The sequence below is a fragment of the Phascolarctos cinereus genome, unplaced genomic scaffold (genome assembly GCF_003287225.1).
Source record: "Phascolarctos cinereus isolate Bilbo 61053 unplaced genomic scaffold, phaCin_HiC Scaffold_5;HRSCAF=322, whole genome shotgun sequence".
In the NCBI taxonomy this organism is placed as follows: domain Eukaryota; kingdom Metazoa; phylum Chordata; class Mammalia; order Diprotodontia; family Phascolarctidae; genus Phascolarctos; species Phascolarctos cinereus.
Window position 1 is genome coordinate 37,288,406 of NW_027555958.1, and position 27,795 is coordinate 37,316,200.

Genomic DNA, 27,795 nt, shown 5'->3' on the forward strand with positions numbered 1-27,795 from the left:
ACTGAGCTGACGAGGATGACGCTGAATTGTGAGCTCCGGGTGACCGGGAGGATGTCGGTACCCTGGGCAGTGAGAGAGAAGCTGGGAAGAGGGAACTGTTTGGGGTAGGAGGATAAGTTCAGCTTTGGACACGGAGAGCAAGGCAACTGGTGGTGCAGAACCGGAGTACGTGGGGAGAGAGCCCCGGGCTGTGTCCGGAGATCTGGGAAGTCACCTGCATAGTGACACTGATTGTGATGAGATCACCAGGAGAGGAGAGAGAAGTTAAATGCCCAGGACAGCGCTGTGGGGGGGACCCACCGTTGGTGGACACGACCTGGAGGAAGATCTAGCAAAGGGGACTGGGAGAGGAGAGCGCTCAGAAGGGGGGGGATGGTGTCAAAGACAGAAGGCTGAGCATCTGGGAAGGGCCATAGAGGGGACAATGGAGAGGGCGGGGAGCCGGACCGAGGGCGGGGAGGGCGGGGAGCCGGACGGAGGGCGGCTTCAGTGGAGTGCGGAGTGGGGGGAGGAAGGAAGGAAGGAAGGAGGGGGAGGAGGAGGAAGGCCAAATTATTGTTCGGTGCTGGGGGCGGGATTAGGAGTAACTGGTCAAAACTACAGTGAGGCCCCGGAGGGGGTCCACGGACCCCCGGGCGGCCCGGATAGATTTCCGTGAACTTGGGTGCAAAAAATACACCGTGGTGTTCACCGACCTCTAACTGAGACGTAGTTATTTCCTTTGAGTTTTAAAAAGCTACCACAGCTTTCACCACACTGCGGAGGTGGTGGTGGGGGCAGCACACAAAAAAGGTGGGTGGGAAACGGTCCGCGCCGAAAGTTAATGAGCTGTGGGAGGTGTCGTGTCCTGTTCCGGGAGGCAGGGACTGTCCTCTGGGGGCCCTTCTAACGTGGCAGGTGTTGGGGAAGTCGTCCTTCCTTTGGGACGCGCCGGGCGTGAGAATGCCAGCTCGGGGCTGCCATCGCTCCAGAAGCGCACATGACTCCCTCGCTCTCGTTCGCGCGCTCGCTCACCCTCCCTCCTTCGCCCCGCCCCTTTCCCCCCTCCCTCGCTCGCGCTCCTCCTCCCCGGCACCTCCTCCCCTCTCTCGTCGGCGCTCGCGCTCAGCATCCCTAACACTTCCTCCTTCTCCCTTGCCCCGCCCTCCCTATCTCGCTCTCGCGCCCCGCCTCCTTCTTCCGTCTCTCTCATTCGCGTCCCCCTTCCCCGGCGCTTCCGCCCTCCTTCCCTCGCCCTCGCGCCTCCTTCCCCTCTCCCAGAACTCGCGTGCTCCCTCGCGCTGTCCCTCGCCCCGCCCCCAAGCCCTGCTAGTCCTGCCCTCCCTGGCTCTGGCGCCCCCTCCCCTCCTCCTTTTACCAAACTCGCTCGCCCTCCCTCTCCCTCTCCTTTCCTCGCGCCGTCCCTCGCCCCGCCCCCTTCCCCATGCCCCTCCCTCTTTCTCCCCTCGCGCTGCCTCCCGGCCGGACCCTTCGCCTGCCCGGAGGAAGGACTACAACTTCCATGATGCTCGGGGAGGCAGGGGGCGGGCCGGCCGCGCTGGTGCTTCCGGCGGCGGCGGCGGCGGCGGCCGGGGACGGTGTGAGAGGTGGTAAGATGGCGGCGGCGGCGGTGGAGTTCCAGAGAGCCCAGTCCCTGCTCAGCACCGACCGGGAGGCCTCCATCGACATCCTGCACTCCATCGGTAAGCGCCCGGCCCTCGCCCGGCTCCGCCGCCGCTGCCGCCTCGGTGTGCGGGCCGGGGCCCGGGGCCGGGGCCGGGCCGGGGGCTCCGGGCGCCGCTGCTGACTCACGGTGTGTGAGGGGGCCGGGCTCGGCCGGGCCGGGGCACAGGCCGCGCCACCGCCGCCGCTGCCCGGAGAGAGGGAGGGACGGGCGGAGGGACGGGCGGACGGAGGCCCGGGCGTCGCCGCCGCTGCTGACTCACCCAGGGGCCCCGCCGAGGCCGCTGGCGGGACGGACCCTGGGGCGGGCGGACGGATGGACGGACGCACGCGCGCTCCCGAGGGCCTCCCCCCCGCGCGCGGCCGCCGTGACTTTGGCCGCTCCGAGGCCCCCCCCCCGAGCCCTCCAGCCCGGCCGGTCCCCGGGTGCCCCGCGATCTGGGAACGCCGCGAGGGCTGCCCCGTGCTGGAGATCAAAGGATGTGGATTAATCGTGCAACAAGTAGCCGGGCGATTGCGGAGGCTCAGCTTGGTCACCTTCCGTGGCCCGAGGACAAAGGTGCCCCGGCCTGGCGTGGGGTGCAGAGCAGGGTGCCGAGCCCCGGGCGAGGGCCGGCTCCCGAAGTCTGGGAGGGAGCTGGAGGAGTGAGTGGTGGGGCGGTGTAATACCCCCTGCCAGGGGAACCCGAGAACTGGAACACCAGGCCGACCCACCCCTTCATTTGACCAAAGAGGAAACTGAGGTCCTCGTAGGCCGAGACTTGCCCAGGGTTACATAGTAGTCAGCATCAGAGGTGGGATTGGAATCCAGGTTCTCCCAACTCATTCTCAGCTGATTTTGTGAGAAGTTTTCCGTCCCGTCTTCAAGCTGACAAGAGTAAGGCAGGCCTAGGGTCTGCAGTTTCAGATGTGTTTTTTCTTCTTTGGAGAAACTGAGCTAGAGTGTACTTAGATCTTTGTGTTTCCCTGGGCTTCATAGTATATTTTAGGAGACCTAGTTTAGCTGGGATTGCAGTGACAACACTGTACTTAGACCGGGTCCTGTGGTTCCAGTCCTAGGAAGAAGGTAAACTTGAGACCCAGGAGTGACACTCAGCTGCACTTTTTCCCGGCTCCGTCATGGTGCATCTACACTTGGTTTTGTCAAGTCATGGTAGCCTCTAAAATCAGTGATAACTAATGGGAATAGTTATTCTCTGGTTGGTAGTTTGGAAATAGTACTTTTATCAATAGCTGGACTTTTTTGTTCTGCTCTGGTAAAGAAAGCACCAAGTTGTTTTAGCACAGTCTAAATCTTCTCCAGAAAAACCTCCTTCAGTAAATGTTGTATAAATCGGACACTGAATCTTGATCAGTGCTCTACAGGCTGACTTGTTTTTGTTTTGTTTTGTTTTTTAATGAATGACTTTGTAGAACTGCTTGTATTTTTACATTACCTCTAGCTTCCCTATTACCTGGCCAGCATTTTTTATATTAAGGCTGTTGACCTTAGAGTATTAAGTATCTTGTGCATTTTGATTATAGTTTGCTGTCTGCTGAGATGTTGATTACGCTGGGCATATTTCATGGTTTTATGTTGTAGGAAATAGCTTTTTATTATCCTGCCTTGGCCAACATAAATCTGTGGCCATGGTTAAGGATAGCTGCTACAAGCTGACATTCTGATTATTGGGGAGGAGAAAAGGGACTTCCTTTTGAAACAAGAAAAGTTTGTTGTTTTTTTTTAAAACGGGTTTCCAGAGTTAAAACTTTGTATCCAACCTATTTTCATTACATAGATTGGACCTGAATTGTCTTTCAGCCTTGTTTAGAATTTACATTGTTTCAGTATTGTGATTTTAAAATTTTCACTTAATTCTGGGATAGTACATCTCATTAAGTTTTACTTTACATTGATCTGTACCTTACTTATTTTGTTAGGTAGTTAAGGGTGAAGTGAGCTAAAGCTGAGTTTGCTGAGAGTGTTGGGTCTCAGTCTTCATTCAGAATTTCAAGAGGGTTTTTCATTTTTCTCCTAGTGAAGCGTGACATTCAGGAAAATGATGAGGAGGCAGTGCAGGTCAAAGAGCAGAGCATCCTGGAACTGGGATCGCTTCTGGCCAAGACTGGACAAGCTGCAGGTAAGTGAGACAAATTCCAGTGCCTTCTCTTGGCTCAGGAAAGAATCATTGTTTACAGTCTCGTTTTTTTGTATAAATCAAGATGCATAGAAAGGTATACATAACTCAATTCTGTGGTCATATGATATGTTCTGTTTTCCCAGATAAGTTTGGGAACTCTGTGGACAATAAACTGAGGTCAGAGTTTTGTTCTGGGCAAAGTTCTTGCAGTCGTAACTGTCAAGTCACTATTTTGCCTTTGGTGTGATTCATGACTTTTTTCCAATGCCTTTACTATTCTGAGACTTCACATACTGATCTGAAGGAGTACTCAGTGATCTCAGCAAACAGCCTTGGTATGTGTATGATGGGCTTTAGGATCTTTAACCAAGACTGTAAAATAGCTGGGACTTTGCATTTCTGTGTGACTCACCATCCTTGCTGTCCAAAATGAGTAAGAATCTAGTTGGACAAAGCTTTCCTGAAACTTCTGCATTGAGACTCAGTGCTCTGTGCATGTTGCTGCTCTGAAACTACAGTTGGAGTCAGCTCATTGACTGTCAGATCCTGTACGAGGTAGAATTCTAGGTTGTTGAGAGATGCTGCAGGCACTGGTCCTGGTATGCCCTGCAGTTAAGAGAGCGGTGCTGTTGCTTCTTAGGAATGGATTTTTCTCAGACTGAAGTTTGAAAAGTCCTCTTCAGTTCTTGGTGTGGAGTTAGACAGAGTTAGCATAGCTAAATCAGGTAAATGCTGCTAACTTTAAAGGAAGCTTGTCTCTCCTTTAAAAAAAATAAGTGCAGAAAAAGTAACTTGATTAGTAATTTGCCCAGATCATAATTTGATGCTTAGAAGTTGATACCCTAAATTGGCACATTCCCTTGATTTTGATACTTTTAATGTATCAAATCAGAACAGAACTCACTTCATACAAGTGGAGTTCTGTTGGTGGCTTGATGGCAAAATAATCTACAGGGTGCATTTGTGTGAAATTTGTGTCTATTTTGTGTGTGATTTCACTATACTTATATAGTCAGTTTTCAGTTATAAGAATTGTCTGTTAGAAATTTTTAATCCTAGACCAGCTTCTATCTGCTTTTGAGCCACTTCTTGCATTCAGTTGGTTATGAGCTTTAAGAATGCAAACTGGTGCTAAGATTTGTGGAATTAAACCATAATTAAAATAATAATTTTGTGGAAAAGGCTTTTGGCTTATCTGTTTTGAGTTACTCCCATCTGTAAACTTGAATAATGAAGAATTAATGATATGAAACATACTATTGTCAAATAGTTTTCCATGAAAAAGATTGTAACTGATCCTTAAAATTTTTTGTCCCTTTTGTTCTCTCATCCATCCCACTCACTATCACTGACACTTAAGACCTGTGGAGTTGGGAAGGGTGAAAAGAATGAAGGTTGCTAGGAAGTTTGCTGTTTCTGTGGCCATAGTCTATGGTGTATTGGTGTATTCTCTTATGCCCCTAACAAAGTTATGAGTCTTCCTTCATTGATGTGTGTATGGCTAGATAGAGTCTATCTTGTTTCTTTTTATTCTAAACTCTTTGAAGATAGGAACCATATCTTTTCTGTCAGTAATTCATCAGGTACTTATGAAATCCTGTGTGTCTGCTAATATGTGAGGTACACGTAATGTGACCTATCCCATGCCTACAAAGATATTTGAGTCTATTTTGGGAGACTGGATGCATTTGTGAATCCATCAGTGAACAAGGCAGTATTTTATGTATCAGCTTTGCATAGTAGCAGCTTTGTCCCAGAAGGTAGAAGTAATGAAGAAAGCAGCTACTTTGTTTATTTATTTGTTTGTTTATTCATTCATTCATTCATTCATTTATTTAATTTTGGGCTAGGCAGTGGGGTTAAGTGACTTGCCCAGGGTCACACAGCTAATAAGTGTTATGTGTCTGAGGCCGGATTTGAGAACTCAGATCCTCCTGAATCTAGGGCTGGTGCTCTATCCACTGTGCCACCTAGCTGCCCTGAAAGCAGGTACTTTGGATTTAATTCTGACCAACAAAGTTTGGTGATCTGAGAGTGAGTGACAGGAGCCTTGGGAGAAAGTGACCAGGCCATTTTGGAGGTCAGACATGTACCCTTGGCTTCAGGGAAGTATATTTTTGAAAAGTTAAGTATCATTTCTGTTGCTAGGGAATAGAAAAAGGAACATGGCTCAAAAGGGTTGAGAGGTACTAAACCATAGTTACTGACCTTATTATCTCATTTGTCCCTGACAACACCCTAGTGAGCGGGATGCTGGGCTGTTAAGTGAATGTTAAGTGAATTGCCCCTGGTCACATAGCTCGGGTCAGAGGCATGATTCTGACCCAACTCGTTCTTGATTCCTCTTTCAGCACTGTATTACTTCTGATAGGAAGTTGGGAGAGAGAGCTATATGGCAGATGAAGGCAATCTAAACCTTTTTAGACTAGAATGTTAGTAGAATCAAACAAGATTACATTTATCCCGATTTAATTTTAAGCCCTATGTTTAGACTTAAAATAATTCAGTCAGTATGGAAAAGACTATTTAGTAGTTTGTGTGGAAAAGACATGGGGAGAGGGGAGGGTTCAGTTGACCATAGGCTTAATGGGAGCCAGCAGTGTAAGCTAGCTGCTAAAAAATGGCAGTGTAGTTTTGGGGCATATGAATAGACATTTCAGGTGTGTGAAAAGAAATTTAGCGCAAGGGAGGTTTTAGTTCCCCTGTACTCTGTGCCGGTCAGACATCTTGGAGCATTGTATCCCCTTCTGAGTATTATACTTGCAAGTGGGCCATTAAGAAACTGGAGAGTCCAGAGAGTAGTGGCCAATATAATTAGAGAGGTGTGGAAAATTGTCATATGAGGGAGGGGTCAAAGGAACTGTAACTGGGCATAGATGTGGGGGGAAAACTTCATAACTGCCTTCAGATACTTGGAGGTCAGTCACATGGAAGAACGTAGCAATTTGTTCTTAAGGGAAAACTGGACAAATTGCATAGAAGTTATAAGGAGGCAAATTTTTGGTTCAATATAAAGAACCTTCTAACAATTAAGACTGTCTAGCATTGGAATGAGAAGCTACTCTAGTGAATTCTCAGTCCCTGAAAATATTCAGACAGAGGCTGACTGTCAGGAAAGGGATTTCTATGTTGGGTGAAAGGCTGGACTGTTTTGCTTTTGAGATCCTTTCCAGTTCTAGGAGTGGGCTACTCTGTAATAAAGCACTCAGTTGTGTGGTACAGACAATAAATAACCAAAACAGAAATTAGCAAAAGGAGGTGTTTGGAGTGGTCATCAAGGAAGACTTCAGGGGAAGCAGGAACTGAGTCAGGGTCTTGAGGGCTGAGAAGTGGCCCAAGAGGTCATCAGAATTTCAGGTGGGAGGAGTGTTGTGACCAAAAGCATGAAAGCAGTAGTGGGAGAGGGGGTTTTGAGGGGACTGTTGAGGAGGCAGATCTTACTGAGAGCAGAGCAGGTTGGGCACTTGGAGAAATCAGAGTCTCATCCCTTCTTTGCAAAGTCTCTGTAGTATGTAATAAACTACAATACAGTATGTAATTGTGACACACTACTAATACAGTACTTAAATAGCTAGCATATGCTAGTTATTTAAGTCTTGGCTAACGAGGACTCCAAGGACCTAGTGGTAAGAATAGACCATGTCCCTGAACTGTGGAAGGGTAAGGTTTTTATTGATCTGAGGAGAGAAACATTAAATTGAAGACTTATCTTTTGATCTCTGATTCTTCTGGATCAAGAAGATTTGGTCTTGATTTCTGTAAATACTTGGAGATCTGTCTGAGATGAAAGACCATTATTCCTGGGGGTTTGGGCTGAACCATTTTCATAGTTTCATACTTTTTACAAGCAAAACTCTTGCTTTGACCTAATTTTTTTTTAAGGCAGTTGGGGTTACGTGACTTGCCCAGGGTCACACAGCTAGTGAGCAGCAAGTGTTTTGGTCTGAGGCCAGATTTGGACTCGGGTCCTCCTGACTTCAGGGCCTGTGCTGTATCCATTGTGCCACCTAGCTGCTCCGTGACCTATTTTTGTTTTTAAAGAAAAACTTTCCTTTGTAACTTTGATAATACTGATCATTATTTTAAAAAGGCTTATGTTCAGCAGTTTAATTATGAAGTTTTGAAAGGATGTCATAGCTCTTTAAAGACTGACAAGCAAGAAGATAACCAGGGAGAGTAGTGGTATTCCCAAAAGAGGAAGGGAATCGTGTAATTTCAGGTGTGGAAAGGATCATAGGGGCTGCCCATCCAGGCCAACCTGAAAAACTGATCCTTGCTACAATAAGGTGGTCTGGAACTGAAAACACTACCTAATAAAAGTGGGAGACTTAGAAATGACAAGCCAGCTACTTAGCTCCTTCCTTCCTCTGCCACTAGAACATTTCATTTCAAGGTTGTGGGAAGGTGACAGAAGCTCCCTAAGGTGAGATCAGGAAGAAAAGGCATGGAGAAATCGTGTCCTCAAGACTGTTTGGTATTTGTATTACATCCTGAGTGACTAACAGTTTTCTGTTTTCTGATTTGCCTTACGTACAGAGCTTGGGGGGCTCCTGAAGTATGTGCGACCCTTCTTGAACTCCATCAGCAAGGCGAAGGCAGCTCGTCTGGTCCGATCCCTGCTGGACCTCTTCCTTGACATGGAAGCAGCCACAGGGCAGGAGGTGAGTCACATTGAGTGCAGGGAATAAACAAAGAGAGAGCCGGTTTGGTTGAAGCTTTTTGCTTCAGCTGTGGTGCTGTTATAGAAGGGACAAGTGCAAGGGCAGACTCGGGCCTGATCACATCAGTTTCCCTTTGTTACAGGGTATTTGATACTTTGGGTCTGTTCCATGCTTGGCTTTGTAAGTGGAGATTGACAGTGGTCCCTAGAATCCTCATTACATCAGGGTCAAAACCAGATTCTTGTCTTTGAGGTGTTGTGTTTTGCTGTGCCTTTGTAGTGTCTTCTGCTTCTGTAGTACCTTTCATCATCTGTCACAAAGCCGCTTGGGAACACTAACTCTTGAATTGTGTCTTTTTGGAACATTTCACACCTTGGCTCTGCCTTTTACTAGGGATCAAGCATCTTTCTGTATGTGTCTACGCACGAGTGACTAGGGCATTCTTGTCCATGAAATTAGACCAAAGGCTGTAATGAAATTTGAGTTTTGGGCGTCAGTGATCTTGTTTTCAGACTTTTTCAAAGGTAACTGCCATTTTTTTTTCATTTTGAAGAGAAGGAAGTGAAAAATTACAAAGTTACAAAGTGAAAATCATGCTGCAGACAGTTGTGGATTCATTTTGGCCACTGGTTTCTTTTTGTAGAGCTGGTGCTATTGGGGTCCCTTGTGGAGGTGGAGCTGACTAGTGGTCCTGGGTTGTTTAAATAATTGAAATTAGCTCTGACCTCTGTGGTATAGGAGAGAAAGAAAAAGTCACATCAATTTATAGGGCCGTAGTTCTGTGGTGTCAATGGTGGAAGATTTGTAGAAAGCTTTGAGCCAGTGAGGTCTCATCTTGATCTCCCAACTTTTTAAAAATATCTGATTTCTTATTGTGACATCTCTAAAGTCTAGTTAACATGTCAGGTACTCAGAAAAAATTAATTCTGGAATAATTGATTGCCAAATTCAATTATATTGTTTTTGGCAGGGCCAAATTGTGTAATAAGTCAATTCATTAACATATTCTCTTAGATGTTTATTTTTTGGACATTGGTATTAAAATATGTTTGATTAATTTCAGATAAAAAATAGTGATGTTAGAAGTAATCATATTCTCATTGATTATTCTCTTTTCATTAAGTGGTATCAGTTATTTGGAATATCAGAACTTACCATGGGCTGATGGACTGATAAATGCAATGTTAATTTGGAACTCTGCACAGCAGAATTACAGAAACTGATGTGAGGTTTTTTGCCATTGCTGTCTTTCCTTAGAATCTTTGATAGTCTCTTAACATTGAGCTGACTCATTGGAAGGGGTCGCAGTTATTGAATGAGCTATAAGATTTCCTCTAATGCCAGTTTTGGGGGCAGATTTCTTACCAGAGTTATAACTTGGTCTTTTCCTGTGTAATGCATTCATTCATTTATTTAGTCAGCCAGCAGGCATTTATTAAGCACCTGCTATGTGCCAGGCACCGTATGAAGCGCTGGGGTTACAAAGAAAGGCAAAGACCAGTCCCGGCCCTCGAGGAGCTCACAATCTAATGGAGGAAAAAAACTAAACAACTACAGACAAGATATATACAGGGTAGATTGGGTGTAGTCTCAGGGGGAAGGCACAAAGAGTGAAGACTGGGGAAAATTGCTTGCAGAAAGTGAGACCTCAGGTGAAACTTGAAGGAGATGATGAGGAAGGAATGCATTCCAGGTGTGGAGGACAGTCTGTGAAAATGCTTGGAGGTGGGAGATGAAGGCGTATCATGTGTGAGAAACAGGGAGGCCAGCCTGAGCGGAGAGTGTGCAGACGGATGTAAGGTGTGAGAAAACAAAAGGGAGTAAGGGCCCAGGTTGTAAAGGAGAAGTTTGGTTTTGATCTTGAAGGTGGTAGGGAGCCATTGGAGTTTATTAAATGGAAAAGTAACAGAGTCAGACTTGTGCTTTAGGAAGATCAGTTTGACAGCTAAATGACCACTGGAGTGGGGAGAGACTTATGGAGGGCAGACCAACCAGCAGGCTGTTTTGACAGTCTTTGTGTGAGGTGATGAGGGCCTGTACCAGGGTAATAACAATGTCAGAGGAGACAAGGGGGCACATACAAGAGATATTGGGAAGCTAGAATTGTTAGGATTTGGCAGCTGTTTGGATATAGGAATGGAGTGAGAGAGAAAGAAGAGTTGAAGATGACAAACACCTAGGTTATGAACCTTAATGACCGGGAGGATGGCTGTTCTCTTGACAGTAATAGTGAAATTAGGAAGAAGAGAGGGTTTAGGGCAGGGATGAGGACCCTGCAACCTCAAAGCCACATGTGGCCCTCAAGGTCCTCAAGTGTGGCCCTTTGACTGAATCTAAACTTCACAGAACAAATCCCCTTAATGAAAGGATTTGTTCTGTAAAACTTGGACTCGATCAAACCATAAAACCTAATCAAACTTTGGGTGGCCACATCCAAGGACCTGACCTGCAAGGCCACATGTTGCCTTGAGGTGACAGGTTCCCTACCCCTGATTTAGGGGAAAGAATAGCAGTTGTTTTGCACATGGTGAGTTTAAGATGTCTACGGGCTTAAAGTTCAGGATGTTTGATAGGCAGTTGGAGATGTAATACTAGATGTCAGTGAGAATCATCTGCATGGAGATGATAATTGAATCCCTAGGAGCTTATGAGATCATCATGTGAAATAGTATAGGTGTAGAAGAAGGTCCAGGACAGAGGTTTGGGGGACATCCACCATTAGTGGGTACAACCTGCCTGAAGATCCAGCAAGCAAAAGGAGATTGAGCAAGAGCAGTCAGATAGGTAGGAGGAGAGAGCAGAGAGGGTCCAAGAGAAGGGAATGATCAGCTTTGTCATAGACTCCAGAAAAGAAGGATGAAGATTGAGAAAATGCCATTAGATTGAAAAATTAAGAGATCATTAGTAACTTTGGAAAGACCAGTTACCATTGAATTATGAAGTTGGAAGCCAGATTGCAGAGTTAAGAGAGTGACAAGCACCTATTACAGATGGTCTTCTCAAGGACTTTAGCTACAAAAGGAAGGAGATACATGGGATGATAGTCATTGGAGACAGATGGATCAAATGAGAATTGGTTTTCTTTTTGTATGGGCTGGGGGAGACATGGGCATATTTGTAAGCAGTAGGGAAGCAGCCAATAGACAGGAACAGGTTAAAGATTGAGAAGACAGGACGGAATGGAATCACTTGTGCATGCATCACTCGGTCTTCATGTGAAATGGGGGTGAAAGAGAAGGTGGTGGCATCTGAGTGATGTGAGCTGAGGAGGAAGAGGGGAGAAGCTAAGGGTCTCAGTTTTGCCAGTGAACTATGAGACAGGGTGTTCAGCTGAGAATATGTGTGGGAGCTATGGAAGTTTGAGGAGGGATGAAGAGGTTTGGAAGAGAGAAAGTGTTTTGATTAGGGACATATAAAAGGATTGCCTTGCTGTAGTGTGGGTCCAGTTGAGATTACATAGCATAATTTGTACTGGATCTACTCAGCACAATTTCCTAATTTTCTCTGGCTTCATTGGGTAGCATGTGAATTCATGAGCAAAGACTGGGTAGTGGTGGGAGTAATCCAAGTGTGGGGTTTGGCAGGGCAAGATCTTCAGTAGGATCAAGGGGCCAGGAGCTTGAGAGAGTTGAACTGGGTCACCAGAGAGTCAGCATTGGGAGAGAAGGACAGCGTAGGGGTGATGGCTTGGGAAAGAACTAAGAAGTGAAGGGATTGGAGGTTGAATGTTTGGAGGATGAAGAGAAGTTAGAAGTTGCAAGGCAGAGGGAAAAGTGGAATGACAACAGATGATGAGGAGATAAAAGCATTTCAGAGTTCATGAATGTGAAAGTGGACTGCTTATGGGTGATCAAGGGTCTCACTGGCCATCTTTTTGTGTAGCTGAGGTGGGAGGAGGAGCAGGTCATGGGAAATGAGTAAGCTGAAGAATTGGGAGGTTAGGGGGGTTTGAGGGAGTCTCTGTGTATATGTTGATCTCCCCTTGTTTTAGGGCAGGAGTGGGAGTGTAACTTAGGTTTGCTGAATCAATACGCCTTCCATTTTGGTAGTCTTTTGGGGTGGTGATTTTAGAAATTCAGAGTTGTGCAGCTTCTGAAAAATTCTTCAAGCATTTATCACTTTAAGGCAGTGGCCAGCAGGGACCCCTGATAAAGACCTGTAACTGTTTGATTGATCTCATCTTGCTGGGAGAGTACTGTGGTATTGAATACTTTTAAACTGTCACTGTTATTTGCTAAGTTTAGTCTTTTGTCTGTGACCTAATGGCCAATAAGCAGGCTGATGGAACAAGGACATATTTTTTAGAGTTTCTCTCCTTCTAGTGGTTCTTCAGGAATCCCCCAGTACAATGAGAAATTTTTATTGGATAAGGCTAGCCTCTCTGCTGAGTTCTTTCCTCTCTATATGTCTGGGGCTGTAACGATGGTTCCCAGTTAGGAGTCATGATACGCTATACAGAACCACAGTGCTGAATGGTTTTGTTCCTTGTGCTGGCATAAATTTGAAAAAGTTGATGGTAACAGTAAGGGCCAGCAGCAAAACCATTGACCCTCTGATTTTGGTCCTGTTTCTGTCTGCAGTTTAAGAATCTTTGTGTTTATGATAAGATCCAAGGACCTCTGCTTTCTTCTCCTGGTCCTAAAGCTCATTCTGCATACTGAGTATTGTCTTTCCTGTGTCTAGATTCCTATAGGTTCAGCTGCAGTAGTTCTTTAAATGTCAAAATTTAGATCAAATATCTGCTTCTTAGATATTGGTTAAAAATTACTTACCCTCCCACATTGCCTCAGTGTTCCTTCTTTTGCAGGGTCCCTTCTTTACCTGGGTAATTAATGCAACAGGAAACACAGGTGACTTAAATAAAACTTGGAAAACCTTTTTTGGTTGTAAGCTTATTAGAAATTTTGTTCAGTGTATTTAATAAACAGCTAAGTTTGATATGTCCACAAGAGTGCCCATGAATTGGCTAGTTGTTCTGCCCAGAATCTGAAAGGGAAATTGCCCAGCTGGGCCTTTTGAGTCTTAGAAGCAGCTGTTGGAAACAAAAGCATTTATGTTGGAACTGTGACTCTCTGCTCTTTACTCTCACAGTGTGCGGACATTTGGAGGAGAACATTGTTACTTTAGATCTTCATTGCAAATTTACAATGACTTGCTAATTCTGGGAAGGTTCTTCAGAACCACCTCAAGACTGTTTCCTCCTCATCTTGCTAAAGGGACCTCAGCAGTAGGGGGAGACCAAGTGAATGGTGTGCTGCTGGAGCTGTCCATTTCCCAAAAGACTACTATTTAGCCAAAAGGACTTTTAATATTTCGAAAACAAAAACAGCATAGTAAGGCCCCGTTTTAACACAGCTTGTCACACAGCTTGGGATAGTCTGCAGACTAAATATAACTATGTGGAGCAAAAATCTGGGACCAGGACGAGAAGGCCTATAGCACTGTGTAGTGTTGGTATTTACTCCTACCCCTCCAACTAGTGTTACAAGTCGGTACTCTGTGATGGGACTGGAAGGATTTAGGTTATCGCATGTATTTTCTCTTCCCACTATAGGTGGAACTATGCTTAGAGTGCATTGAGTGGGCCAAATCTGAGAAGAGGACTTTTTTACGTCAGGCTCTGGAGGTATGTGCCCAGTGGATATGACATAGGCCTCAAATATCTCATATCTTTGCTGAATATACAAAAGAAATTTACCTTCTTTTAACAACCCAGATCTCCTGTGTTTGGCAGAGTTGTAGATTGTATCAGGGTGCTCCATTGTGAGAAGTGCCTAAATGATTAACTTGATTAGGCATGGCTCTTGGAATTAGCAGGACAAAGAAAGATTTTGCCTTTCCTGCTTAGAAGTTCCGGAAGTCCAATTCCAGCATTGAAGCAGATGCACTGCGGGCCTAGATTTGGTGGTCCTGCAGTGGCCTCATCAGTCAGCTAGCCATCCTGTACATTCTGAGCTGCTGCTGTCGATCACATCACTTCTTAGGTTGGAATTAGTGTCACCAGCAGGAATTACATACTCATCATTAGCAGCTTGGCGACTCTTAATCTCTGGTTCCTTTCTCCAGCTTTTCCCTCCCTCATATCAGTCACATTTTTCTTTTCTAGGCAAGGCTGGTGTCTTTGTACTTTGATACCAAGAGGTACCAAGAAGCATTACAGTTGGGTAAGTGATCTTGTGGAAAGCAATAGGCCTTTATGATAGTACAAAGTTCAACATGTGGTGACTCTTCCAGGAAGTTTGAAGAGACACCCTTGACTTAACCTTCTTAATTTAGGGATCTCAATGATAAGCATCCTAATTAATCCAAATTTAGAGAAGCAAAGGATGATTCTATTGTAAAAATTGAATTTTACTGAATTTTTTTTTTTTTACTAAATCTTTAATTTGCACATTGTCATCATCTCTGAGTCTAAAGTTGTAGGTGCTGTGCTGGGGATTGTAATAACGACGCCTCTCTTCACATTTGTTTTTAAAAAGTTCCACTTAGCTGGGGGCAAGAAACCAACAAGTTGATGAGGACCAGGTTAAGTGAATCTTTGCTCATTCCCTCACGTGGAGCTCCTGCCTTCCTTGTGCAGTCAGTTACTGCTGAATCCATGGAGCCTTCATGCACTCTGAGCTTTAGCATTGCATGCTTATGGTTCTGGGCTGTTTTGAGGTGTGTGACTTCTCACTGGAGAGGCAGTGGTGATGGTAGTGGAAAGATTGTTGGGTTTGAGATCAGATGACTCAGGTTTGGATAATACCTCTGCCATTTATGGTTTGTATAACCTTGAGCAAGTCACTTAATAACTTCTCTGGGCATTAGGTTCCTCAACTATAAAGTGAGTGGTTGGATGAAATGGCCTTTCAGATCCTTTTCAGCTCTAGAGCTATGATCCTATAATCCAGATAGAAAAGAATGTTTTCCGTAATTCAGTGGCCTCTTGCAAAGTCAGGTGGGAGTAGCTGTTCTGGAATTATATTTGTGGGTTTACAAAAAGTTAGTCTGAATGATGGTCAGGGAAAATGAACCAGGGGAACTGGGTAGCTAGAGAGCTTCTGTGATTGTGGGGAGACAAGACTGGTTGTGATGTCTCCTTGTTTCTGTGTCAGTATGGCCTAATTAACACTGATGGCCTGGTTAACTGACTGAGAATTAGAGCAAAGAAACACTTTGGCCAGGCAGTGTCATGTAAAGTGATTTACTGCTTACCATCTGGAGAGCCAGCAAACTGCACCTCAGGGAGGCTCCCAGTGACTCCTGATTTCATGGCAGACCATGGAGTCCTTGCCAACCCTCACTCTGGTGTTGTAGGCTCACAGCTACTACATTCAGGTTTGCAAAGCACTTTACTTATATTTTTTCATTTGATCTTCACAACAACTCTAAAAGGTAGGTGCCATTGTCCCTTTTCAACAGATGAGGAAACAGGCTGAGAAAGCTTAAGTGACTTGCCCAGAATCAAATAGCTAGTAAGTGTTTGAAACAAAATTTTTAACTTGGCCATTCCTCTTTTCAAGTCCAGTACAGTTTCCACTGTGTTACCTAGTTGGTGTTTCCATGTACATCACATGCTTCTTTCTTCTTAACTAATTTTGAATATTGCTTTGTTACTTCCATAGCTATTCATGCCAAAAGGTTTCAGGCTCCAGATTTGCCTGTTGGGATTTGGTTCCCTTCTTTTAAATGGAGAGGAAGGTTCCTTTGGAGGGACACCAAATACCTGGAGAAACTCCCTGTCTCCTCAGCCTTTGGGTCTACTGTTTTCTCCTGTAGTCTGAGAAAGCTAGACAGGTGAGGTCAGGTGACAGGTGAGGTCAGGGGGCCCTGGTCTTTAGATGTGGGCATTCCTGCTATCTTTAAGTCCTAGAATGGGCCTGTTTGTGAGTTCATGTTATCTTTAGAAAATACAGAGCGCACAGGTACATTATGGACTGAATCCCTCATGTCAGCTAAAAATCTCCTTATATACCTCTTCTTGGTTATAGACCTAATACCTCCGCTTTGAGGTCCAGGCAAGACCTCATCTTAATCCATTTTGTTTTCCCTGCAGCCCTGAAGGCAGTTCCATGCATGTACTAAGTATTCAATCACTAACATTTATTAAGTGCCTCCTGTGTGCTAGGCCCTGTGCTGAGGAGACATAGGGATTTAAAAGGGGCCTGTCAGGTGAGAGATGTTCTGAGCTCAGCCCTCCCCTTAAATGGAGATCTGGAGGCCAAAGCCCCACCCTCCTAGCTGAAAAGCTGAGGAAGGTGATGAGGTAGAGTTCCAGGGCCCTTCAGTTTTGAAGGATGATGAGGTTTTCCTAATGAGCTTTCTGGGGACTGGGGGAGAAGTAGAGAAGGCCCAGAGTAGTGACCACAACAATGAATGAAGGGTTGCGGTGTGGAACATTTGGTGTTTGGATCCCCTACTCCTTAGAGGCCTGTGCCTAAAGGAGAAATTTCTTTGGGAGGAAGAGGGCAGCACTTAATCAGTACTTAACATGTGATGGTTTGAAAGGAATCTAATAGAGGGATTATGCATCTTTTACTCGCTAGGCTCTCAGTTGCTGAGAGAGTTAAAGAAGATGGATGACAAGGCCCTTTTGGTGGAAGTGCAGCTCTTGGAGAGTAAAACATACCATGCCCTGAGCAACCTTCCCAAAGCGCGAGCTGCCTTAACGTCTGCTCGAACCACAGCAAATGCCATCTACTGTCCTCCTAAGTTGCAGGCTACCCTGGACATGCAGTCAGGTAACAGCCTCTTACCTACCTTGGGGAACCGTTGTCTTGGATTTTCAATGATACAGCTCTTTTTGATGTGTTCTCACTCTTTCCATGGTGGGCAAAAGGAACTCTTTACCATCCTGCCTTGTCCTCTGACTTTGTTTTACTATTCATTGGTATTAGTCTTTGTGGAAGGTGGAGAAAGAGGGACTATTATTTGAGGATCACTGGCACTTCACAGTTCGGTTCAAGTAGAAAAAAAAAACATTCATTTAGCACTTACTGTGTTCGGAACATACCATTTCCCCCTTCCTAACTAGCTGCTTCCTGGGCTCCTGACACCTCCTCATACCTAACCAATGTAGAATGAGTGCTCATATGTGATCAGCCAAGGAACTTGACATTTAGGGGAAGAAACTAGAAGGTGGATTCCAGAACTGTAGCTTTGGTTCAACTTTTGACTCATCCAAGATTAAAACAAATTCCTAATCTCTCTCATTTTTAATTCTTTGTTTGGTTGCTGGAATAGTAGCATCCCTATCCCAGGATCATCAGACTCAGATCAATTATCATTTTGAGGGCCTTTTGGAAGATGCCTTTTGCCCAGTGCATGTCTAGGGCCTGGTACCTTGTTGTACCAAACCAAAGAACTCAAGATGGCAGTCACTAGCCTGGAGCAGCAGCCAGACTGGGGGAGGGGGAAGTGCTCAGAGATCTGGGGTGGGTGGTGGCGTGACCACCTGGAGGCGAGCAGATCACCCGGGGATGTCGCCTTGCTGGGCTAGCATCGGTGTTGTGTCAGCCATCCGGTTGTCTAACATTGTCTGTAGAGTAAAATAAAAGAAGCATCATCAGAGACGCCGAAGGCTAGCCAAGGGTCACAGTGGGCCTGTAATTTCTCTCCACTTTGCCCCGTGTTTATCAATGACTTGAAAAAAGTCATGTTTACCTGTTCTGAAAGCCATATTCTACATTTTTAACTAAATTTGACTCAACGTTTAAAATTTACCAGCTTGTTTCCTATATGACTTCTTTTTAGACCTCCTCTCTTTTCTAGTCCTTGGCAGTGAGGGTGAGGCAGTACCAGTTTGTCCAGCTGATGGAGTTTTTATTGTAGGATACTGGGGAGAAGCTGAGTGAGCTCCTTGTGATTTGAATCTCTCTTTATGCCTAGGTATCATCCATGCAGCAGAAGAGAAGGACTGGAAAACAGCATACTCTTATTTCTATGAGGCATTTGAAGGCTATGACTCCATTGACAGCCCCAAGGCCATCACAGCACTGAAGTACATGCTGCTTTGCAAAATCATGCTCAACACGTAGGTACCTGAGCGGAAGGGACGTGGGAAGGGGCTGCAGGAGGGAATGGGGGGGACGGCAGGGCAAGAGAAGCAGGGTTAACGTGCCCTCAGCGGCCTCTGTTATTGCTTAGTCCATGCCTGCCTAGTGGTAGGCGTCCGAAACTGTTACCCAAACCTGTACTGCAGTTTTTCTCACATGGTGGATGGCTTGCCCTAAGAGGCAGCTGAGCATTGGATAAGGGATAGCACTGAAGATTGAGTCTGATGGCTTGAGTTCAAGCACTCATTCTCCCCTACTGTGAGCCTCAGATTCCTCCTAAGTAAAATGAGAGAGGCTGGTCTAGATCAAACTTTTGTAATCTCAGGAGTCCTTTACACTGGTAAAAATTATTGAGGATCTTCCCCTAAAGAGTTTTGTGTATGTGAGATATCTATAGATATTCACCATATTAGAAATTAAACGTGTTTGTATTATGAAAATACTTTTGACCTCATGAACTCCCTGAAAGGGTCTTGGGTTTAGAGGTCTTCCAACCACACTTTGAAAACGACTGGTGTAGATGATCTTCAGGGACTGTTCCACCTCTGAATTCTGTAATACTTATCTAGGGCCAGCTCAGTTGGGCTGTTTTCCAGAGGTTGTGGCCTCACACCACATGGAATGGAGATAAGGAGAATATGTAGTAGAGAACAAAGTATGATAGCTGGTTAAATAATGTTACGAAAAAGCTCCAAGAGACTACCCAGATGCTTTGCTCTACTGAAATTTAATTTTTTTTTTTAACATTGAAATAGCCATTATTGGGGCAGCTAGGTGGCGCAGTGGATAGAGCACCGGCCCTGAAGTCAGGAGGACCTGAGTTCAAATCCGGCCTCAGACCAAACACTTGACACTTACTAGCTGTGTGACCCTGGGCAAGTCATTTAACCCCAGTTGCCTAAAAAAGCAAAAAAAAGAAAAAGAAAGAAAAAAGAAATAGCCATTATCATTTGGGACTAAATACTTCATTTTATAGGATTTTGATGTAATCGGATTCTACCTGTGTCTTACTTTTGTTTTTTCCAAAGCTGCTTTCTTTGTAACAGTGCAGTGAGAAGTAGTCATAAAAATCTAGGGGCTCATTTGCATTTGTAATGAACAAATTGGATTGAGAGTCTAGGGCTGGCTCTGTTCTGGAGTCTAGTCTCACATCTAGGGCTCAGGGAGAACCACGGCTCAGACAGGATTGACAGGCGAGTGACCCACTGAAAGGGCGTCTCTTTTTTTCCTCCAGGCCGGAAGATGTCCAAGCCTTAGTGAGTGGGAAGCTTGCACTGCGGTATGCAGGGAGGCAGGTAGGAAAGACCTTTTGTGTTCTGGGCGAGCCCGCTGCAAGGTGCGGAGCTCAGCTAACCCCGTCCTCAGTTGGGAAGGCTGGAAAATGTGGTTGGTGCCATGTTCTCTCGTTCGCTCAGCAACTCCTTCCTTCCCTACCAATCTCAAGTCATTATGACTTTTCCTTCAGTTCTTGTCCAGAGTCTGATGTTCTTAAGAGTGTGGCCCTGATCTGTTGTGATTGTAAGTTTGAGTAAATAACAGGCACATGTAAGATGAACATTGATGCCAGGCCAGTCACCATTACCCGACTCTAGCCTTTAGCCTGGATGGCCTGGTCGTAGTATCTCTGTGTTCAGCCTGTGAAATTGTGGGTGACCCCAGAGTGATCCAGCGTGCCGTAGAGCCCTCACGCATGCTGCTCTGATCCCATGACTCGGTGCATTAGGGTTACTGTGTGTGCATCCCCTTAGAAATAATGCTGCTGCCGCCTCCGCTTGGGGAGCTGTCAGTACAACTTAGTCTGTACCTTTTTGCTGGGTGTGGTTAAAAAAAGAGGGGTGACACATGCTCTTGTTTAAGGTAGCTTAATGCCGGAGTAGGTATGAATCATTTTCTTGGAAAGGTAGTATCTTGGTTTCTGTTAAAATTGCGCTCTAAGGTCTGCTTCTGTGCCTCCCCATCCCCCCCACTTCCATCTCCTTTGATTCGAGCAAGCCTCTGTCCTTTTGGGTTCCAAAGACAACTGGGACAGCTGAAGGTGATCTGTTGTAGTGAGCACTTAGCTCTCTAGGGAAGCGACGATACCGATACCGTAAGAAAGAACTTTCCCTCTTCTTCACATAGAACCTTAATTGACTTTACTTCGAGAGGCGCTTCCAATGTCAGCCACAACTGCACTCTTTATTATAGTGGTGAAAGCCTCACCACGCTTACTATTTATTGGCAGTAAACCACAGAGATTCAGTGTAATGGACTGGGCATGTCCTCTTCGGTTTCTCCACCTCTCCTTCTCTCCCTTTCTCCTCTCATACACACACCCACACTCATAAGAGATGGGCAGAGATTGATAGAGTGAGCTTCTTGGTGGGTCAGGGGCTTCAAGGCAAAAAATATCTTGAGTCATTTTTAACCTTTTCATGAAAAGTAGCTTCTCCTTTCTTGTGTATTAGCTTTCCACTGAGAATTAATACTTTCTGACTTGCCTTATGGGTGGGTAGGTAGGTAGTTGCCTTTAACACCTAACAGCCTTTTAAGATTTCCTATAACAAGAATGTTATGCTGTTACAGGTAACATAATATTCACTTGTTAGCACTGGACCTTGTTCATAGTGGATCTCTTAGTTGTGACAGCTCACCCTAAGTCCGCCTCCCAGTACCTTCTCTAGCAAGTAGGATAGTACCAGTAATGTTCCTGGCCTTGGACCAAACCCAGAATTCACTCTGTCCCCAAGAGAATATGTGGTGTAAATCTAGAAGGCACATGCAGAATAAGGACAGTCTTTGGGGAGCAGCCTGACCTCTCAGTCTCTGGGGATGGTCTTTGGTTGATTGGAGAATAAACTGCTAACTCTGCTAAAAGAATCGTTCCTATTTTTAGCTCTACCTATGCGGGCCTGCCATTTGTGTTCTTAATTATGCTGAGGTCAGTGTCAAGTTTCTCTTATTATGCCCAGGTGAAGAAAGCCAGATTGAATGTTCTGTCTTTGTAGTCAAAATTTGTATGGAAATCACACTGCCAGAAAGAAATAGAAGGGGAAAACCCAAGACGTTTGTGTTTGGATGAGTGTGTGAGTGTGCAAAAAGATCACCTCGGCTCTTTCCTCCTTGTTTGCAGACAGAGGCATTAAAATGTGTGGCTCAGGCTAGCAAGAATCGATCGCTGGCAGACTTTGAAAAGGTGAGCCCATGGGTAGTACCAGACTGGGTTACGAGGTGGGCATGGACTTGAATAGCTAGGAGGCACAGTGGGTAGAGTGCTGGCCTTGGAGTCAGGAGGACCTGAGTTCAAATCCTACCTCAGATACTTACTAGCTGTGTGACCCTGGGGAAGTGTTTGCCTCAGTTTCTTCATCTGTAAAATGGCTGGAGAAGGAAATGGCAGAACTGCTCTACCATCTTTGCCAAGAAAACTTCATGGGGTCACGAAGAGTCGGACATGACTGAAAAATAACAAAATGGACTTGAAAGATTGCAGCAGAAAAGAAGATCAGACTGTCATTTGATAATTATGGATCAACTGGCATCTGCTTCTAGGTTTGCTCTCCTGAAACAAATCTGGATGACACCCTTATGGTGCCAATACATTTTCTGAATCCAGAATTTATAATTTCTCTTGCTCAGAGCGATTAGTGATTTAAATGGAAGCGATTTGCATTTTTTTCCTAAATAATAAATGCTCAAAGTATTTTTCTTAGAAGAAATTAAGTTTTGCTGTGAAAAATCTCTTGGAACAAAGGATGTCTCAGGCATAAGCTAAGCCTTCCTGCTCTGCTTCCTTTGGCCTCAGTAATTACGTTCATCACTTCATGTGACCCCTTGTTAGGCCTCGTACCTCCAGAAAGTGTTTGGCCCATTCCTTGTATGGATAAAAGAAGAAATATTGATGTTTGAACATGGGCAGAAAGAAGCTGTGGGCCTCAGAATGAATGCCAGTGCATCTGTATACGCATTACATAGCACGGCGTGGAGAGGCAGCCTCTGAGCACAAGGGCCTGGTCTCCAGACCCCACACGCTGGAGCACTGGCTGTGTGACCCTGGCCAAGCACCTGACTGCTAGTGCTCCAGGAAGGGGCTGGCTCACCTGTATTGGTGGAGGACGTTTCCTCTCCTTGGAGTTCTTTGTGCCAGGGCGGTCAGGCTCAGACGCTTAGCCCTATCCACATGAGGTGGTATTATGTACAAGAGCTTCCCGTGTCATAAGCAACTGCCATTATTGGCCTTGAAAAGTTGGCCGAGACCCATGAGCTCATTTCCCTTTGATTTAAGCACTTACTGTTTGCTGGGCACTGTGCTGTGTCCTGGGAATACAAAGACAAAAATGAACCAATCCTTGTCCTCAGGGGACTTACATTCTATTGGAGTGGGGAGACGTCATGTCCATACTAAGTATATACACCAGTACAAGAGAATTTGTTGGGAGGCCCGCACCCAGCCTTTCTGAAGGGCTGTCCCCCATGGTCGTTGTCTTTGGACTGTGCGGAGGTGACTTTACGCCCCACGGGATGAGCAGTGGTGATGACCTTTCCCATTCTTTGTTGATGTTTTTCTCCTGTAGGCACTGACAGATTACCGGGTAGAACTCCGGGATGACCCTATTATCAACACTCACCTGGCCAAGCTGTATGATAACTTATTGGAACAGAATCTGATCCGTGTGATTGAACCCTTTTCCAGAGTCCAGGTAAAACTCTCCTAAGGACAGCAGGCAGCTGAGGGCTCCGGGTGGGCAGAAGGCATGTGGGGTCAGATGGCATGGAGGGCAGGCCTGGATAGCTCAGTCTCCAGCTGCTCCCAGGGCTCACAGACTCTCTGAGCCACTGATGATAGCTTTTGGACTTGTACTGATTGGCATACCTTCTGAAGGGACTCTGATGGTTAAGGGAAGTCACTGACTGTAGCACTTGAAGAAAAAGAGGATGGGAAAGGGTGATGTGTGATCAGACTGCTACAGAGAGATAGAGAGGCTTCTGAGGATTCAGTTAGACATGATGCCATGGCTGGCTGGATATTTGAGTATTTGGGAGGTGACATCCTTGTTTCTTAAGAGCTATAGTCTTCATTGCTACCTTTTGTTTAGCACTCGCTGTGCAGTGTGAGGGCGAAATGTTTCCTGTTTATATTTTAGAGGGAGACCTACACGTGCACATGAACAGTTGCAGTGCCCAAGGCCTTCCTTTCCTTGTTCTGAAGTGAGGATAGTTTTACCTGTCTGGGGGCTCCTCTCCCATTTAGTCAGTCAATCACAAGCCCAGAAGATAAAGGAGGCCTGAGTTGTTCTAGAACAATCCTAGGACAATACAATTCTGTCGTGTTCATGGAGGATGAAAAAAAATAAGAGCTGTAGAGAGACAGACTGAATCAGTACTGTCCAGTTTCTTCCTTCATCTCCCTTTCCTGCCTTATTCTTTTGGTTGAAGGCACACATTTCTTCTTAACTGTTGCTGCCTTTGCCTTTCCTTTTAGATTGAACATATATCCAGTCTCATCAAACTCTCTAAGGTAAGTTAGTTACGTGGAGTCCTTGTGAAGCTCCGTGGGAGAGGGGCTGTGGAGTGGGAGGGGAATGTGCCATGTGTGCCTGCTCGGTCCTTCCCTAGACGAAGACGGCTTCTCTGTGCTTTTGCTGAGGCCTGGAATTGGCTTTGGCCCTTTCCATTAGTTCTGATATACAAACCTGGGCTTTCTGGTTAGTGTCTGGAGACTCGTCTCCTTAATCCTGTGCTTCGATTTTAGGCCGACGTGGAAAGGAAACTGTCACAGATGATTCTTGACAAGAAATTTCATGGTGAGTGAGTGAATAGTTAGTTGGGAAAAAGGGGATGGAAAGGAATTGAAGGAAGCACGCTGTGTGATCTGTCGGTCCCCAGATTGTTCCTGTCTCTGTGTCCGGGCCCTGCTCTGCCCTGGTACCCTGCAGCCCAGCCTGCGATCCTCACTTGAGGACTCTTGCTACTTAGAAATGAGGCTAGGGCACTTCTCAGAGTAATAATAGCAGCTAACATTTATAAAGTGCTTTACAGTTTCAAAAGCCCTTTATTTCTATAATGGTACTTCATTTGGTCCTCACAACAGCCTTGTGAGGTAGGGGCTGTTATTACTCAGCAAGTTTTCCCTGTGCTTTTCTGAGGTGGAGAGATATAGATTTAGCTGTCTAAGTTGAAGAGGAATTTGGCATAAAAAGCCAGCCCTCTAGTTCAGCCCCTCCATTGATGTGCCCCAGCATCACCTGCAGTCCTTGGTGAGGCAGCCTGGTTTAGTAGAGGGCTGGCCTTGAAGCCAGGAAGAGCTGGGTTCAAGTCCAGACTCTGAGCTGTGTAGGCTCTGTGACTCGGGGCGAGTCACTTCCAGTCTCCCTGGGGGCAACTCTTATGAGATTATACATGATAGAAATGGTGCTGACCTGCACTGATAAGGGGAGTTCCCTGTACCAGTGCAGTCATGAGGCATAGTCTGTAAAGAGTGGAGAGTGCCGGCGTCCAAGCTTTTGTGAAGAAAAGATATGAGAGAAGTAGAAGTGGCCAATAAGTGCACAGTCCTAAGATGTTTTACAACCTGAACATTCAAGAATGGGTCACGTTAATTTGTACATCAGTAAAGATTCAGCAAAGGGGAGGGTTTGTGGTATGATCTCGGAGCACATTGTCCCACAGATTTTTTGACAAGGCCATGGTTAGTTTCAGTATTGTTTTGAATAGACTGTAGTGTTTGACTCAATACTCCCATTTTTTACTGATTTCATGAGACACCGAATGTGTGTGCGTGTGCGCGCTTGATTAGTAAATTCATCAGGAAGGCCAGTGTGAATAGGATATATATGTGTGTGTGTGTGTGTGTGTGTGTGTGTGTCTCTCCCCATTTCTGGAGAAAGGAGAGGTGATTAATCTGCTGATGTGGAAATTCCCCATAACGGGCCATGGTTTTTATGTTAGATGCCCTTGTTGTCTTTCCCACAGGGATCCTGGACCAGGGGGAGGGAGTCCTGATTATTTTTGATGAACCTCCAGTAGATAAAACGTACGAAGCTGCTCTGGAGACGATTCAGAATATGAGTAAAGTAGTGGATTCGCTCTACAACAAAGCCAAGAAGCTGACCTAGGTGAGTGCAGGCTCCGGGACCAGGGCTAGCGACAGCGTGCTGTCTTCTGCCTGGCGAGACGAAACGCCTCCTCCTTGTGCCCCTGCGGCTTCCCCGATTGACACTGCTCTGTCTTCTCTTGCAGAGTTGGATTTGGTAGCTGTCGTTTGGAGAGTGTGTGTGGCAGGAGAGTGAAACCTTTGGGGAAAATGCTAGGAGATTTTTTTTCTTTTTGTTCTACTTTTCGCTCGGAAAGTTTTTAAATTTCCTCATTCGGTGCATCTGTATTCCAGCCGATAGGTGTGCCAGTTTCCATGTAATCTTTACTGGCCCAACTTGGGAGTGGGGAATATTGTTTAAAAAAAAAAAAAGAAAAAAAAGAGGTTATTCTAAATAAAAAGAAAAAGGCTTACACTACCTAATAGCTGTGCTCTCTGCCTCCTGGGAGAGGGCCACAAAGGCGGGCATCATGGCCGACCACCAGGGTGCAGGCTCCATCCGCCGGGCTGTCTCTCTCCTCCTCTTGTCAATTGGATATTTGCTGACCGTCCAAAGCAGCCAACTTTATATTCTGTTTGTACTGAACCAAAACAAACGACGGTGTGTGTAGACTGCTCTTTTCTTTTCTATTGGAAATGAGGCATCTCAGTGTTCTTTCCCCTGCCGTGCTTCGCCCCCTCCCCTCGGTCCCCCAAGAACGTGGCTCCAGCATCCGGGCCTGAAGGGCCTGGCAGCTCCAGTTTTTGGGGCCTGGAGCTGGCCTCCATCATGGCCACTCGAGGGATCATTGCAGGCCCTCCAGACCCCTGGGGCCTGCTGTGCATGTGGCTCTTACTCTTTTTAAAACTCGAACAGAAAACTAGACTAGACTTCAGTGTTTTAACGGCCCCCCTTTGCCCCTGGCATACCCTGGACCCCAGTCAATAGTGGAGGCTGTCAGCTGTCTCCTCCTCTCCTTCTCCTGGCAGTCTGTGTGTGGAGGAGAGAGGCTGTTCTGAAATTGACCAGCTTCTCTTCATCTCTTCCACTCCCCTTTCTCCTGCTGTCAGATGGATTTATTCCTTTTTTAAAACGATGAACCTTGGAAATGAGACTGTGGGGGTGTCTTTAGGGTTTTTCTTTTCCTTTTGTAACCGTTTGCGGGGGGTAGAGTGGGGTTGGGGTTTCAAATGACCTCCTGTCACCCTCCCAGGGAGCTTATTTATTTACCTCTTAAAAATCCAATTGGTGGGAGGCGGAGCACTGTATTCCAGCATGTCTTGTTTTATGATGAGATTACTCAGCAAGGTTTTAATGCCATTTGGGCAGTGTAAGCTTCTGCATCTTTGTTGTGCTGAACTCTCTTATTCTTCCTCTCATCTTTCTCACCTGTGCCCATTTTCTCTCTCTGGTCTAATCTCTTTTCATGTCTTCTGCCTTCCCCTCTCCTCTCTCCTCTCTCTTTCTCTCTGTTTTCTTCTCTTTCTCCTACTTTCTGGTCCTTTTTCTCACCCAGATTTTCTTAATAAATTTATATTTTGTAAAAGGATTTTGTTGTACCCAGTTTTGCATCTTCACCTGATCTCTGACTGGCTAAATTCCTTTTTCCATCTTCCTGTCATTCCCTGCCCTCCTCCCCCTTCCAGAATCATTTCTTTTTGTTCTTAACATCACCTCTGCCCCCTTTCCTTACCAGTCCCTATCATGTCCAGTCACTGTTTTGGTTTTGGCACCATCAATATCAAATGTACAAACGGTTCTTGCTAACCAACACCAGGTATATCTGATGTTCAGATGAGTTCCAATAAAAAGAATTTTTTTTTCAACCAGTGTCATTTCTTGAGTGTTGGAAACCCAGAGTGCCTTCTGGGCATTCTGAATCCCTGACACCCTTGAGTGTCTGGATGTGAATCTTGGGTCCTAGGCATTATTCTGATCAGAAAAAGATAGGTTTTTCTGTTAATAGGAAGGGTTCATGGTGAGATATTAAGTCCAAACTGGGGTTTGGGGAGAATCTTCTAAACTGAAATCCAGGATTTCCAGGATGGTAACCAATCTTTACGTCTTGAGAATCCTATAAAGCAATATTTCCCAACTGGTTAGCCACAGAATACTCTTGATAGAATTTGATAGGGCTTGACAGAACACAGAAATCTGAGTCCTGAGGTATTGAGCGCTTTGGGGGTGAGAGTGGGTGTGGTTGTGGAAAATTTTGGAGCAAAATGGAGGAAAGTAAGCCTGTTTTCATACTGAAAAACTGGCA

At 45.6% G+C, this 27,795-nt stretch overlaps 1 protein-coding gene across 2 annotated transcripts; it reads left to right on the forward strand.

The window, feature by feature from the left end:
- Positions 1 to 27,358, forward strand: PSMD11 (proteasome 26S subunit, non-ATPase 11). Of its 2 annotated transcripts, none has more exons than XM_020963284.2 (14): positions 1 to 28; positions 3,681 to 3,782; positions 8,319 to 8,443; positions 13,998 to 14,069; positions 14,550 to 14,607; positions 16,972 to 17,166; positions 18,314 to 18,458; positions 19,715 to 19,775; positions 21,593 to 21,655; positions 23,034 to 23,159; positions 23,942 to 23,977; positions 24,212 to 24,263; positions 25,432 to 25,574; positions 25,699 to 27,358. In XM_020963284.2, exons 1-13 carry the CDS (start codon positions 16 to 18, stop codon positions 25,572 to 25,574), a joined length of 1,191 nt encoding a protein of 396 aa, XP_020818943.1. In that variant the 5' UTR covers positions 1 to 15; the 3' UTR covers positions 25,699 to 27,358. The 2 variants fall into 2 exon arrangements, with proteins under 2 accessions (XP_020818943.1, XP_020818942.1); XM_020963283.2 differs by lacking the exon at positions 1 to 28 and adding an exon at positions 1,181 to 1,682.
- The last annotated feature ends 437 nt before the right edge of the window (positions 27,359 to 27,795 follow it).

Excerpts from the sequence above, each read along its gene's own strand:
- PSMD11 (XM_020963283.2), top strand. The coding sequence starts at position 1,424 with ATGCCCCTCCCTCTTTCTCCCCTCGCGCTGCCTCCCGGCCGGACCCTT. Across the intron at positions 17,167-18,313 it reads TACCCTGGACATGCAGTCAG|GTATCATCCATGCAGCAGAA; the intron begins GTAACAGCCTCT and ends CTTTATGCCTAG. Across the intron at positions 21,656-23,033 it reads CGCTGGCAGACTTTGAAAAG|GCACTGACAGATTACCGGGT; the intron begins GTGAGCCCATGG and ends TTTCTCCTGTAG.